This window comes from Populus euphratica, unplaced genomic scaffold, assembly GCF_000495115.2.
Source record: "Populus euphratica unplaced genomic scaffold, PopEup_1.0 scaffold266.1, whole genome shotgun sequence".
Taxonomy (NCBI): Eukaryota; Viridiplantae; Streptophyta; class Magnoliopsida; order Malpighiales; family Salicaceae; genus Populus; species Populus euphratica.
Window position 1 is genome coordinate 33,899 of NW_011500149.1, and position 12,720 is coordinate 46,618.

The 12,720-nt window shown below is 35.0% G+C and overlaps 2 protein-coding genes across 2 annotated transcripts; one reads left to right on the forward strand and one right to left on the reverse strand.

Annotated features, from left to right (window-relative positions):
• The first annotated feature begins 224 nt into the window (after positions 1-224).
• LOC105110864 (HVA22-like protein a) lies at positions 225-2,554 on the forward strand. The gene is made up of 5 exons (XM_011006044.1): positions 225-437; positions 740-766; positions 869-991; positions 1,480-1,726; positions 2,214-2,554. Exons 1-5 carry the CDS (start codon positions 376-378, stop codon positions 2,274-2,276), a joined length of 522 nt encoding a protein of 173 aa, XP_011004346.1. The 5' UTR covers positions 225-375; the 3' UTR covers positions 2,277-2,554.
• Positions 2,555-8,395: 5,841 nt separating this feature from the next.
• Positions 8,396-12,460, reverse strand: LOC105110865 (microtubule-associated protein RP/EB family member 1A-like). The gene is made up of 8 exons (XM_011006045.1): positions 12,073-12,460; positions 11,594-11,662; positions 11,396-11,482; positions 10,320-10,426; positions 10,067-10,209; positions 9,891-9,967; positions 8,927-9,040; positions 8,396-8,821 (listed from the first exon to the last, which is right to left on the reverse strand). Exons 1-8 carry the CDS (start codon positions 12,178-12,180, stop codon positions 8,696-8,698), a joined length of 831 nt encoding a protein of 276 aa, XP_011004347.1. The 5' UTR covers positions 12,181-12,460; the 3' UTR covers positions 8,396-8,695.
• Between the last annotated feature and the right edge of the window lie 260 nt (positions 12,461-12,720).

Below are 12,720 nucleotides of genomic sequence, written 5' to 3' on the forward strand. Positions count from 1 at the left end.
TGGTAGTAATATTTTCTAAAATATTTTTTTATCGGAAGATGTATTAAAATATTTTTATTTTTAAATATTTATTTTTAATATTAATACATTAAAATAATTAAAAAATATAAAAATATATTAATTTAAAATAAAAAATAGTTAAATTCTTTTTAAAATATCGAAACACAGTCAATGTTTTGTAAACAACAAAGCTTTTGAGTTTTGGCAGCTTCCGCTTTTCTTTTCGAAAATGTTTTCCCCACCTGTCTTTCTAACTTCACACACAAACACTGTCACCAAGAAAAAGCTGGAGAGCGCCTCCTTGTGAGAGAATTGAAGACGAACAGAGACAGAGAAAGCGAACAACATTGTTTTGTTAGTGCGTGCGAGACAGAGATGGGATCTGGGACTGGAAGCTTTTTAAAGGTTCTTCTTGAGAACTTTGACGTTCTTGCTGGGTATGCTTTCCTTCTTCATGCTGTATCTATTTGTTTCAAGGTTTGTTGAAACTAAGAACATCAAAAGCTTCATTTTTTCTTGCATTGATTGTGTGTTGGGAGTATTATTTTGCTACCGAGATAGTGGAAACCCTCAAAGTAGGGTGTTTGTATCTATCTTTTTTTATTTCTTTTCTTTTGGTACGAAAAAGTTATTCAAAGATAAAACAAACTCATTGGCTTATTACTTTTCTATATTTATATAGTGTGCTTTTTTATTTTTATTTTTTAAAAATCTAACTCCTAATCTGAATAATTTCCAGGCCTGTGATTAGTCTTGTTTATCCTCTGTAAGCCCCTCCTCTTTTCCCTCTTTCCTTTTTAGCCTGCCATAGTTATTTTTGTGAGTAAAATGTTATGATAGTTACTTAATTTGGGTTGTGTTTGGACAGATATGCCTCAATTAGGGCAATCGAGACAAAATCTCATGTTGATGACAAGCAATGGCTTACTTATTGGATTCTTTATTCCATGATCACTCTCTTTGAGCTCACCTTTGCCAAAGTCATTGAGTGGTAAGTTTTCTTCACTTCAAATTACCCTCTTAATATATTTTAATTCGTTTTGTTTTGTCTGTTCTGTTTCTATCATTAATAGTAATTTCGGAATGGGAATTAGGGAATTGCATTGTTGATGGTGGTTATTGAATAGTATTGTTTCGGAACTCCTTTTTTGCTAGTTCTGGTTTTATCCAAAGCTGACCAGCTCACAAAGAACCAGCTGCAGAGAGAATTGAGTCATCTTGCCTTTTGTTCTATCCTAAATTTATCACATGTTACATCGTGACAGTGTAGTTTTGTGCAGATTTCGTGTACTTCTTCATGGGAATAAAATATAAACAAAAAATCAATTAGCTTGGAAGATTTATTTTATATAGTTTCTGGGGTAATTTCTCAATATGGTGAAATGCCTTGTTAAGTTGTTACTGTTATTTTAACAATGCACTTTTGCAAAAATATTTAGCTGGTGGCAGAATTTGCTAAACCCTTGAATGTAATGGCAGGATACCAATCTGGCCATTTGCGAAGCTCATTTTGACCTGCTGGTTGGTCGTTCCATACTTCAGTGGTGCTGCATACGTTTACGAGAACTTTGTGAGACCTTTCTATGCCAACCCACAGGAAACCATTAATATATTGTATGTGCCAAGAAAGAAGGATATCTTCAGCAAACCAGATGACGTTCTATCCGCCGCAGAGAAATACATTGAAGAGAATGGGACTTATGCTTTTGAGAAGCTCATTACCAAGGTAGGTGATGAGCCATAAACAATTGTCTTAAACTGATTTTGAGAGCCATAATGATTCAAGGAGTCTGCTGATAAAATGCCACACTATGTTTGTTTGTGTGAAAATGATTGATGGATAAGTAGAGAGGGATGAGCGCCCTCCATCATTCCCTCATTGCTTGAACCATCTCTAGTTTTGTTCTACTAATTAAGAAAAGAGTAATGCTAAACATTAAAATGCTAGGAAAAGACTGAGGGTATCGCCATTGAATCCTGCATTAAGATCATGACCAATGGCACATAATTTTCTAGAAATTATTTCTTACCATTGTTTTCTTCAGCATTTTTGTGAACAAAAATAGCGCAAGTGATAAACTAGGTAGTTTCCTTAATTGATCGTGATTGCAGCTGATTAAATGGTTTACCAATAATATGTAGCATTAAATATCTCCAAACACATTGCAACTATAATAAGATAATGGCTCAATGCATATGTTCTGGTTCTGCAGGATAAGTCCAGGAGGAGCAGCAGCTATACTTTCTTTGATGGTGACAGGGATGACCGATACTGAGAGCTTCCAGCTTGCCCTGATACCATGTTCATTGTTGGGGAAGACTTGCTAGAGTTCCTTTCAGTTGCATGCTGATGCTGCTACCTAGTAGAGTTCTTTGTTTTCACTGAATCTAGCGATTTTTCTGTCTGTCTAATGTGATCTGTGGTTCTTTCTAAGGATACATGATGTTGTAAGGTTACAGTATTTAAATATCATGGCTGCTTGCTTTATTTTCATGCGTTTAATTATGTGCTTGATTTTCTCACGGAAGATGAAATACACGCCAACTACTACCAGATCCTTGTAATAGATCACTTTTTGCAGGAACCATTTCTTCTCGTTGACATCGTGTACTGATTTGCCTCTCTTAATGTTATCTTCAGTGCAACCCGCCGTTCAACCAGCCAATAACTTTATGCTGCAAATGGTTTCCTCCTGCAATGAGACTTCTAGTTTGGATGTTGGCAATACAGCCAATTTTCGGGTTGCTATTAGGTTTTCAGGCATCTCGGACTATCATGTGAGCTGTGTCGTTTATCTTCAGCATCTCTGGCCCTATTCCATTCTCATCTAGTTTCGATCCTAGTTTCTTTTCCACAATTGAGAGAGGCACAGCTGCAGGAATTTGAAACATTCCGAGTATGCCAGAAATCTGAACTACAGAAAGCGGGTTCTGAAGCAATTGGAAAATGAGAATTACTGTCACTGGGGAGAGCCAAGGCGGGCCTCAGGAATTCGAGGGAAGTTGCTCATCTGTCCTACTCTCAAAATCGTTGGAGAAGATTGTTGGATCGTAAGTTTTCAATCTTGAAAAGCTACAGGGACTAGTAATGAGAATAAATGGTCTCAATATGTTTTTATTGATCAAGATTGTTATAAAACATTGACATGCTTCTTGGGCTTTGCTGGTGCCGTTCCCTTTTTACGAGGGATGGAAATCACATGGCCGATCAACTTTCCACGCAAGAAGTTAGAAGACATTGGCTTCGTACGCTGGTTCTAAGTTCTATGCTAACCTCAATCGATGCTCCAGTATGGATGTGCTCTATTAATCTACTCTCCGTCTGTATCTTCTGATTTATGTTTTCGCTCCTGCGCTCCGGACTTTTTGTCAGGGCAATATAATGGTTCAATCTGTACTCTCAAACTTCTTCCCCAAACCATTGCTTCGTCATGAAATCTCTATATTTATCAAACACAAATAAAAAAAATATTAAGGCCTTTCATAGAATACACTGTATATTTCCTTTCATTGATATCATCAACATGGATCCTGTCACGGGGTTAATTTTTCATTTTGAAAACAGATTTTGTGTGGCAATTTAGTCCTACAAGATTCAGCCTTTCCCTCACCGATTCACTCGTGTTTTGTCTAAGACTAATTTGTTCTACAAACCTAAGAGATCTCCATACTCTTTCAATGTCACAAGCAAACGGAATAATACTAATGAATATAAACTAAATACACAACACAACAGATTACAGGAACAACTCTCAACATTTTCATTAACTTAATTAAAGAATTACACAAAGTCCTTCTTGTATGTTATGCCCATTCACATTTTGCATGCTACACATTTTACGGCTTATCTAATTACAAGATAATAAAAGTTACAAGTATAAACTGCCTCTAATTTCCTGCACAGCTGGAGCATCCATTATCCCATGTTTTGGCCACTTTTTTCCCCACATAAAGAAGTGTTGCAACTGCTGATAACTACTCCCAAAACTGCTACAATTGCATTAACATGTTCTCCCACAAGCCAATTGCCCACTGCCGGCACACATGCTGCCAGCGTAATTGCCTCGCATGCCTTGGATCGTCCGCTGTCCAAGTTATCGTCAACCCTCGCTGTCCAAGTTATCATTAGCCCCAATTGCTGATTTTGTCGATGTTGCTAAATTCCTCGATGCTGTCGATTTCACTGGGGCTGCCGAATTTCCACTATCCCATTGTGTCATCCTAGTACTGTTTCGTCAAGGTCTTGGTCAATCCTCGCTCAAGTCTCAACTCTTGTCAGCATACTGCTGTGCTAGCTGTTGTGAGTTGTCGCACATATACTCTGCCAATTTTCACTATTGTTATACGAGTTGCCACCCCATAGTTACTATCCAACAATGCTTTTCATTAGCTTGCATCCTGACGGATATTAACCCCGTGACAGATCCCCCCCTTGTTGTTCGTGATATGGCTGACTGCATGCCACAACCTTCAGATTTTCTGTGTTTAGATGGACATTCGGTTATTATCCAGGGCAGAAAGGCAAAATAGAGAGCCTTTTGTCTGTTCATCTATTATCTCGACCACTGAAGAAAATAGCAGCTGATATGGAAGGGACCTGACAATTACATTGGAAAGCTAGTTCTGTGAGAAGTTAGTATTCTCAACCAGTTAAGTGAGAGATTTCGAGCTAGAGTCTGAACAAGCTGGCTTACAATTCTTATAAAGTTTCAGAGGAGATCTCTCGACGAAATCCAATTGTGACCGAGTGCAGCCTCATTGACAGCTCCAAGCTATGGTTGTAGCCGTCAATACCCCTCTTTTTGGAGGCTGAATTTGCTTATTATTCCATGAGATCTCTAGTTTGTAGAGTTACAAATACACCCATGTTACCAAAGAAGGGAGCTAAGGGTATTGAAAGAAGCTGGCGAAGCTGCCGGCACCATGGTCGCAAAAGTTCATGCTAGAAGGATTGGATCTGGCTTTCTCTTTAACTTTTTTGTTTGAATCTGTCTTTCTTGCTCAGGTACCTGTGATCTCGCTCTAGAATCTTATAAACCATTATCCTTGCTTGTTTCTCCTTTATGCCTACAACATGTATTGAATCATAATATACATATTTTATGGGATGAATCAAAGATTTACTTCTTTTCATTCTTTATTGTACATTTTGGAATTTCAACTTCAAAATCTTAATATATTTTTATATCAACATTTTGACAAAGTTTCCACTACATGGAGGTGCTATCGAAATTATGAATTCCTTTTATGTTTTAGATGAACATGGGTATTCAGGCCAGTTTGCATGCATTATAATTAATCCTACGAACCTTAAAATTAACAACATAAATCATGAATTCTTCATCATAAAAGTGACTTCAGCCTCACCACACACTATTTCCATTAAAACATGATTAACCACAATATACATATGGATGTCAAGGCCAAGAAATTTCTTTGAACATATACAAATATCACCAATATAACTAAAGAAATATTCTTGTGTCTTTTGCACAATCTATGTAATATTTTAACTTTATTACATACAATAAGTTTATTTTATAATACAAATGAGATTTTTTTTAATTATAAAATTCTACCTAATATAAGTTTTTTTTTAGAGTTGAGATGGTGAATGTGATGCAAGCATGTAGAGAAATAAAATACATAATAAACATATTTACATTAATTACTTCTAATATATTTTTTTAACTCTAAAAATACACAAATGATTATTGATCCTTTTATGAGCAATTAAAATTATGTTATCCTTGCAATTTAATTTATTCTCCTCATCAAGAAAGTTCTTTCCCTTTATTTTACTCCTTATGCCATATTTCTCATTTTTTATGTTCTCTTCAACGAATAATTAACTTTCATTTTTTTCATTATACTCATTATGTCATCGCCGTCATGGACAAACTAATATCCCCTCAATTAAGTATTCATTTATGGACTTGTTAATCCCCTTCAATACTCATGTTTTATTTCAATCATTAGTTTATTAATATAAACAATGCCCATATTTCAAGCTTTAAAATCAACTATAGTAGTTGTTCCAATTCAATAATTATAACTTGGTTTCATGTCAACCTTGCTTTCATTTTTAAATATTGTTTTCAATTATATATTTACTATTTCATTTTAATAATCGAAGGTGTTCGTTCATCCACTTCAATAATTGTAGCTTGTACTTTAAATTAATATCCCAGTTGAAGTTAAAGTATCCATGTATAATTCATATTCCAGTATTTATAAAAATAACTTGAAAAATCAATAAGATAAAAGGTAAATTTTTACTTTACTTTGAAATCATATTCGTATTCATAGCATCAAATTTTATATTTATAAACTTCATGTTAAATTTGTATTTTTATATTTAATATGAATTTATTAATTTTTAAACATAACTTGCACTTATATAATCAGCTAAATTTTTCAGAGTAACCCTCCATTTATGTGATAGGACTTTGATTTTTTAATTTATATTTCAAAAAATACATTTATTTTCATAACTCAATTTTGGCATTCTAAGTATTTTTGGCATCTAAGTATTTTGTCAACTAACTCCATATTTCATTTTAGTGATCTAACATTTTTATCAATGTAATAGCCTTTTCATCAATCATTTCCATAACTCATTTTTAATGCCCATGTATTTCATCACTAATTCCCATTAACCTAATTTCATCATCCAATTCCATAACCCAAACATTCACTTCATTCTAACATTTATCATGTCATTTTTGACTTCCCATACTTTTATTTCATTCTAACACAAGCATTCATTTCATTCAGACAGCCATTATGCTCTTTTTGGTTTCCCATACACTTATTTTATTTTAACCCAAGCATTCATTTCGTTCAAGAATCTGTCATGTCTTTTAAGCTACTAATTCATTCATTCATTTAGGCATCCTTTGTGCTATTTTTTGCCACTTATTTACTCATTCAATTCAAGCTTGTATTATGTCTTTTGGTTTTCCATTAAGCATTTGCCAACACTTCAATCACCAACTTATCCATCTCATTCAAGCATTTTATCAAACACCTTCTACGCAATGTTATCATCCCCTCTTCCACATCATAACTCCACATAACCAAACTTCCTAAACAAATCAACAACAATTTACACATCACAACTACTTTAATAACAACATAATCAAACACAAACATTCAAATCACCATCACATCACACAAAAATCAACTCAAAAAATCATCACATCAAATCATGCTCAAATTTGAAACTTCACTTACACATTCATGGCCGGCAACACATGGTTGGCCTAAAATTCTTTCATTTATCTACTAATTACATTATTTCAAGCACAAAACTCTTGATTTTACATAACCTAGGGAAAAATCAATTACGCAAAAAACACACGAAGTTAAGGAGAGTAAACATTCCAACACTTCCAAATAACTCTAATTTAAAGGAATTTTGGTGTGGGAATCAAAGAATCCAAGAACCCACCTTTCCTTCTATCCAAATTATAATTTTTCAAACCATAGCCAAGACACTACAACCTCTCACTGTCCTCCCGTTTTCCACAAGCTTTGATTGTGTTTTTTTATATCGATCCTCACTCTCATTCACCCTTAGAAACCAGTTTGGAGGATAAAAAGAAGAAAAAGAAAGCTCTCCTTTCACCCTCTCTTTTGCTCCTGGGTCACTGTCCTTAAGTGGCTTCATAGCTGATACTTCAATGTTATCGATTAAACCATCAATCATAAGTATTTTCTCCGTTTTGCATATTTAGTCACGTACTCAGGGTTTATACTACAAAAAAATGGGGTTGACAATAAATTTTACCAATGCTCCTAATTCATGTCACACATGCTGATTTTCATAAAGTCTTCGGCCATAATTATTTTTCGTATATAGGTTTATTATTATTATTTCTGGTCGGGATTTTCCACTAATTAACTAGGATCATACATTATTAAATCATGGGGTACACTTGTAGCTGGAACGAGAATCCTAAAAGCAACGGTTTCCAACTGAAATCGCATTACATCATGTATGTTGGCAATGTGGAAAGAAACTTCCTTGTGGTGAGCTGAATGGTTTCACATCCCAATTACACAACTGTTCATGATAAATGTTCTCTCTTTGTAAGCTATGGTGGCCAAGGTAGTTGACAGTGATGGATGGAAACAGCTCTCCAAGAACTTTTAGTTTTAGGAAAATGATAGGTGTAAATCATGTCAATTTATTGCTGGATTAAAATAACTAGCAAATTTGATGATCTGCTCTTTTCGTTTTCCTTCAGATTATTGTTACCCACCGGGTCTACTGTGTGTGTGTGTGTGTGTGTAGTGTTCTATTTCCTTTCCTTCGTGTGGGATATTGGCATTGAACAAAGAAAGATAAGGAAATCAGACAACTATTTCAGGACAAAACCTACGAGCACGGTGGAGAAGAAAGCGGCATTAGTAAATTGCCCTTGAACTTTGATAGATGAGTCACCGCGTAAATTCACAGAAACCCAGGAACATGTAATAAACTCACACAGTGCTGAAGAAGGGAGCAACGGCAGCTTCCCTTTAACTTTGATAGATTAGTCGCCAATTAAATTCACAAAAACCCAGGAACACATAATAAACAGAAAACACTACACTTATTTACCATTGCTGGCAAAAAACTAAAGCTTCATGACAACGCCCTGAAAGCCATGCAACTTAGGCAAGATTCCATTGCTGGCCAGAACTCAACTCAAACTTCACTTTCAACTTCAGTTTCACCAGTACAGATAGCTTCAGATAGGTATTCCTGAGCTTCTTCAAGTGCAGATTCCTTGGTATCAGCAGCATACAGTATCTTTTTTATAGCAACTACCACCTGCATGGAGTTTAAACAATAGCATTACTAGAAATATAACCCCACTCCATGTTTATGATACGAACCATGGCTTTATCTATATATTAGGCATCCAGAAACTCTTACCGGTAGATCCTCCAATTCAGGAGTCTGACATAGTATTTCTATATCACGCAACTTTGCAAAGTAAAAATCTCTTTCTTTCTCCAGAAGGTCCACTGAGAGCTTCATATCTGCAATCTTTATGCACACCAGAAACTTAAATACTCATTGCATGATATCTTTCATATTCCAATGTCTCAATAGCAAAAGGCTATTATGAGAAGAGGTAACCTCAACGTAGCATATTATATCATTATCAATAGAAATAGAAATTCCTTTGATTCTATCAATTTTTCCCCGAACATAATGGACGGCAGTCAATGTTACCCCTGCATCCATCAGCTGTTGATGACAGTTTAGATATTTCATCCAATTTGCACATGCTAGTTTAAGTGTTTCCATCCATAGAGCCAAAATAAACTCTCATGTTCCCTGGGCCTTAAGTATAATTTTACCACCAAAATAAAGTAAATTTCTCTTTTATACAAGATAGCGAAATGGAGGGGGAAATAGAAAAAAAAAGAAAGAAAGTATTATTTAACATTAAGATTGTCTTTAAAGGAAAATTAAAGCTTATTTTAAAAACCTTGGAATAAAACACTTCAGAGCACGTGGCAAATTAGAAGGAATCCTTTAACTATTATTAAAGGTGGATAAATAGAAGAGTGATATTTTCTAATGTTGGGGCAAAATTGATAAAATCAAAAGGTTTAAAACTCAACTCATAATGAGGTAATCTGGTAGGAATTAAATTGAGGTTTCCCCATATGAGAACTATGATTACAAAGTAGAGCTAGTGCGGTTATTGAAAAATTTCAATCTCTACCATCTGTGTAAAACACTTGCTCATCTACCTGCCAAATTGACCATCTAAACTCTAAAGTGCATGAGAACAATCTGCATATATCAAAGACACTAAATGCAAGGAGATTTTGACTTGCTGCTGTTTCAAAAACAATAAAATAAAATAATAAAATAAATTCAATACCTCGTCGGACAAAGCTTGAATCTCCTCCAAAGAATTTACCTCAACTACCACAGCACTTCCCCTCCCTTGCTTTTTCACTGTAGCAATATGCATTAAACAACAAAGGATTAAAGCAAAATGAAGGCAAAATAAAAAAGAGGCAAGGATATGGAAGATATCACGTGGTGCATATTTACCAGACATTTTGTTCAGGTCAACTGTGTAACCAGAGGCAGAGTTATGCATGTTGCTTGCTTGCTGCGATTTTGTGGCCTTTTGAGAGCCCCTAGAGTTACGGTCCCTCCCACCCTTACTTCTCCGTTCCAAGGGGTTATAGTTCCTTTTAGAAACAAAAATGTTCAACAAAATGAAGCGACTAGAGCAAATGAAAAAAACAATTTCAAGAGAGTTAAAATAAATGGAAGGGTGAAGAATGTAAAAGTGATATACTCATTCATGATGCCACCATTCACAGAGTCACAGTATCGTTTTAGCCACTGTAAGAATTCCAAGTTGTCCAATGGCCTTCCTTTAACAAGCCTGTTAACTTCAAGATGCTGCTATGTAGATCGAGAGAGAAGGGATGTCAAGGAAAATATAGTGTCTCGGTTCTATTATTAAGAAAAAAGAAAAACTGTACCCAGTCTCCTCACTCATGTTAGAACCTTGAAGAATATCAACACTGTTAATAAAAACACACCTTCAACTCACATGTTAACAACACAATCAACAATCTCAATCATATCTCTATATGTATCGCAAATACAACTGAGAGGCTACTATCGTGATTGAGAATGAGCCAGGCGAGAGGGAGAGATGGAAGTCCTATACTTCTTAACCTTTGATTCCCATTACCCCTTTTTCATTTCACCCTTGAAGCGCTTTGTCTTTTCTCTGATGTTAGAAGCCAGGGATAGCCTTCTAGTGATCTTTGATCATTTTCTGCTTGCATCCGCCTATTAGATAGAAAAGGGGGGAAGGGCTGTTGAGAGTTCAAATTGGAGGGGTGGAATAATGTCACCATTTGCTGAAACATGAACAATGTTTAGCTTCTCCTCTCTGTTTTTTTTTTTTTTTTTTCCCTGACTTTGTTGACTTAAACCAAGCTCACCATCTTCAACTTTCGGGGCCTAGAATTGATCAGACTGAAACAAACCTGAATCAGAAATGCCAAGAATCTCCCATCCAACTCTGCCTTTGGACAGGCTTCCTATAATGTCAACTCATATAGTTGATCCAACCAAGGAAATAATGGTCCAAATGGTAACATGCAAGAATGGGAAAATGTATAAACACAAGAAGCAGAATGCTGCAAATTATATATCGAAACCATATCAAATGATGGAAATTACATTCTCATATTTTAGTCAGCGCAAGCTTCCTGCTAAGAATCAAACTAGGAGCCCAAGGTCTATATGGACATAGTGATTCAGTAAAATTAATAGAAATGTATCTGAACATCAAAAAGCTCTACACATAAAGCATAGCGAAAAATTTACCTTACACATGAAAGTTGAAAATAGTACCTTCTCAATTTTTAACTTGTTAAATATGTCTTGCAGAATCTTGTAATTTTGAATCATATCATATTCTGTCTTTGCATCAAAATTCACCTATAACAAATGAAACTGAAATGTTGAGGAAGGCATTCTATAATTGCAATACTTAACCAAACGACAAGGAAAATATTAAAGATAAAAATGTCCGAGGCAGAATTCTGTTACCTTGTGCATTGGTACAATTCCTGGATAAGTCATGTCCATCATCTGACACTGCACAGCACCGGAAGCAGCCTAGACACACGCGAATAACATTACAAAATAAGGGGATTAAAAAGGCACGATGTGAAATACATCTCATTCGAAGAGCACTCTTTTGTCCTAAAGCCATATCTAAAGATTTTAAACTCAACCTAAAAACACAAGAAATCCAAAGTACATGTAAAAATTAACAATCCTGTAGACAAAGCTGATTTCAGAACAAGTCGAACACGGAATTAGATAATTTAAATCAGAGCATCCCATTTTGTTTAATTCTCCGTAACAGAAAATGAACTTAAGAAAAACACTGGAAAACGCTTATAAACAAGAACCCATTTCATGAACATGTTCAAAATTCCTAAAACAAGAACAATGATCACAAAAAGCCAACATTCCCTCAAACAGAGAAACAAATATATTTCCAAATGAAAAGAAAAGAAGACCTCTTCAATACGAGAGAGGTTGAGCTGAAGCCTATTGTTGATCCATGTTAATATCTCATTCCTCCCGACAAAATACGCACTGTCCATCATCCCTATATTCGACGCCATTGCTCTCTTTATTTTTTTTTCTTAACAGAGGAGAAATGGGTTTTGCTTTAAATGAGAGAATATGAGGAAAGCTTTGGTTTTGGAATTTGATTGGAGACTAGAGCGTTAAATTAGGGAGTTAACGTTTTATTCTTCTTATTATTATTATTCAAAAACTGTGTTTTCAATTTTTTAGGGAGTAGAAACTGAAACTCAAGAAAATGACGGTGAAAGAGAATGATAGAGAAACCGATGCTTCTCCAGTAGATAGGGACGGACTAGAGAAATGGGCATGAAACTCCAAAACCTTGTCCCCTTGTTTTATGCATTTAGATGTCGTAGAGTAATCTAGGTTATTTACTGTGCTATGCTATTGATTGAATTAAAATTCTTTTGAATATAAAAATAAAATAAATGATTTTTTTAAATATTAAAATAATAATATATTAGATTTGTAGGATTAATTTTATTTAACCTACCATCATTAAATTACCAACACAAACTGCCAAAAACAGCCATAAGATCAAAACATCTTAATTTGCTATACCTTCTTCTTCTTAT

Bases quoted from the DNA above. Each gene is read 5' to 3' on its own strand.
- LOC105110864 (XM_011006044.1), top strand. From the start codon at position 376: ATGGGATCTGGGACTGGAAGCTTTTTAAAGGTTCTTCTTGAGAACTTT. The intron at 992-1,479 runs GTAAGTTTTCTT...ATGTAATGGCAG, and splicing joins TTTGCCAAAGTCATTGAGTG to GATACCAATCTGGCCATTTG. The intron at 1,727-2,213 runs GTAGGTGATGAG...CTGGTTCTGCAG, and splicing joins TTGAGAAGCTCATTACCAAG to GATAAGTCCAGGAGGAGCAG.
- LOC105110865 (XM_011006045.1), bottom strand. From the start codon at position 12,180: ATGGCGTCGAATATAGGGATGATGGACAGTGCGTATTTTGTCGGGAGG. The intron at 11,483-11,593 runs GTAACAGAATTC...CATTTGTTATAG, and splicing joins GAATTGTACCAATGCACAAG to GTGAATTTTGATGCAAAGAC. The intron at 9,968-10,066 runs GTAAATATGCAC...ATATTGCTACAG, and splicing joins TGACCTGAACAAAATGTCTG to TGAAAAAGCAAGGGAGGGGA.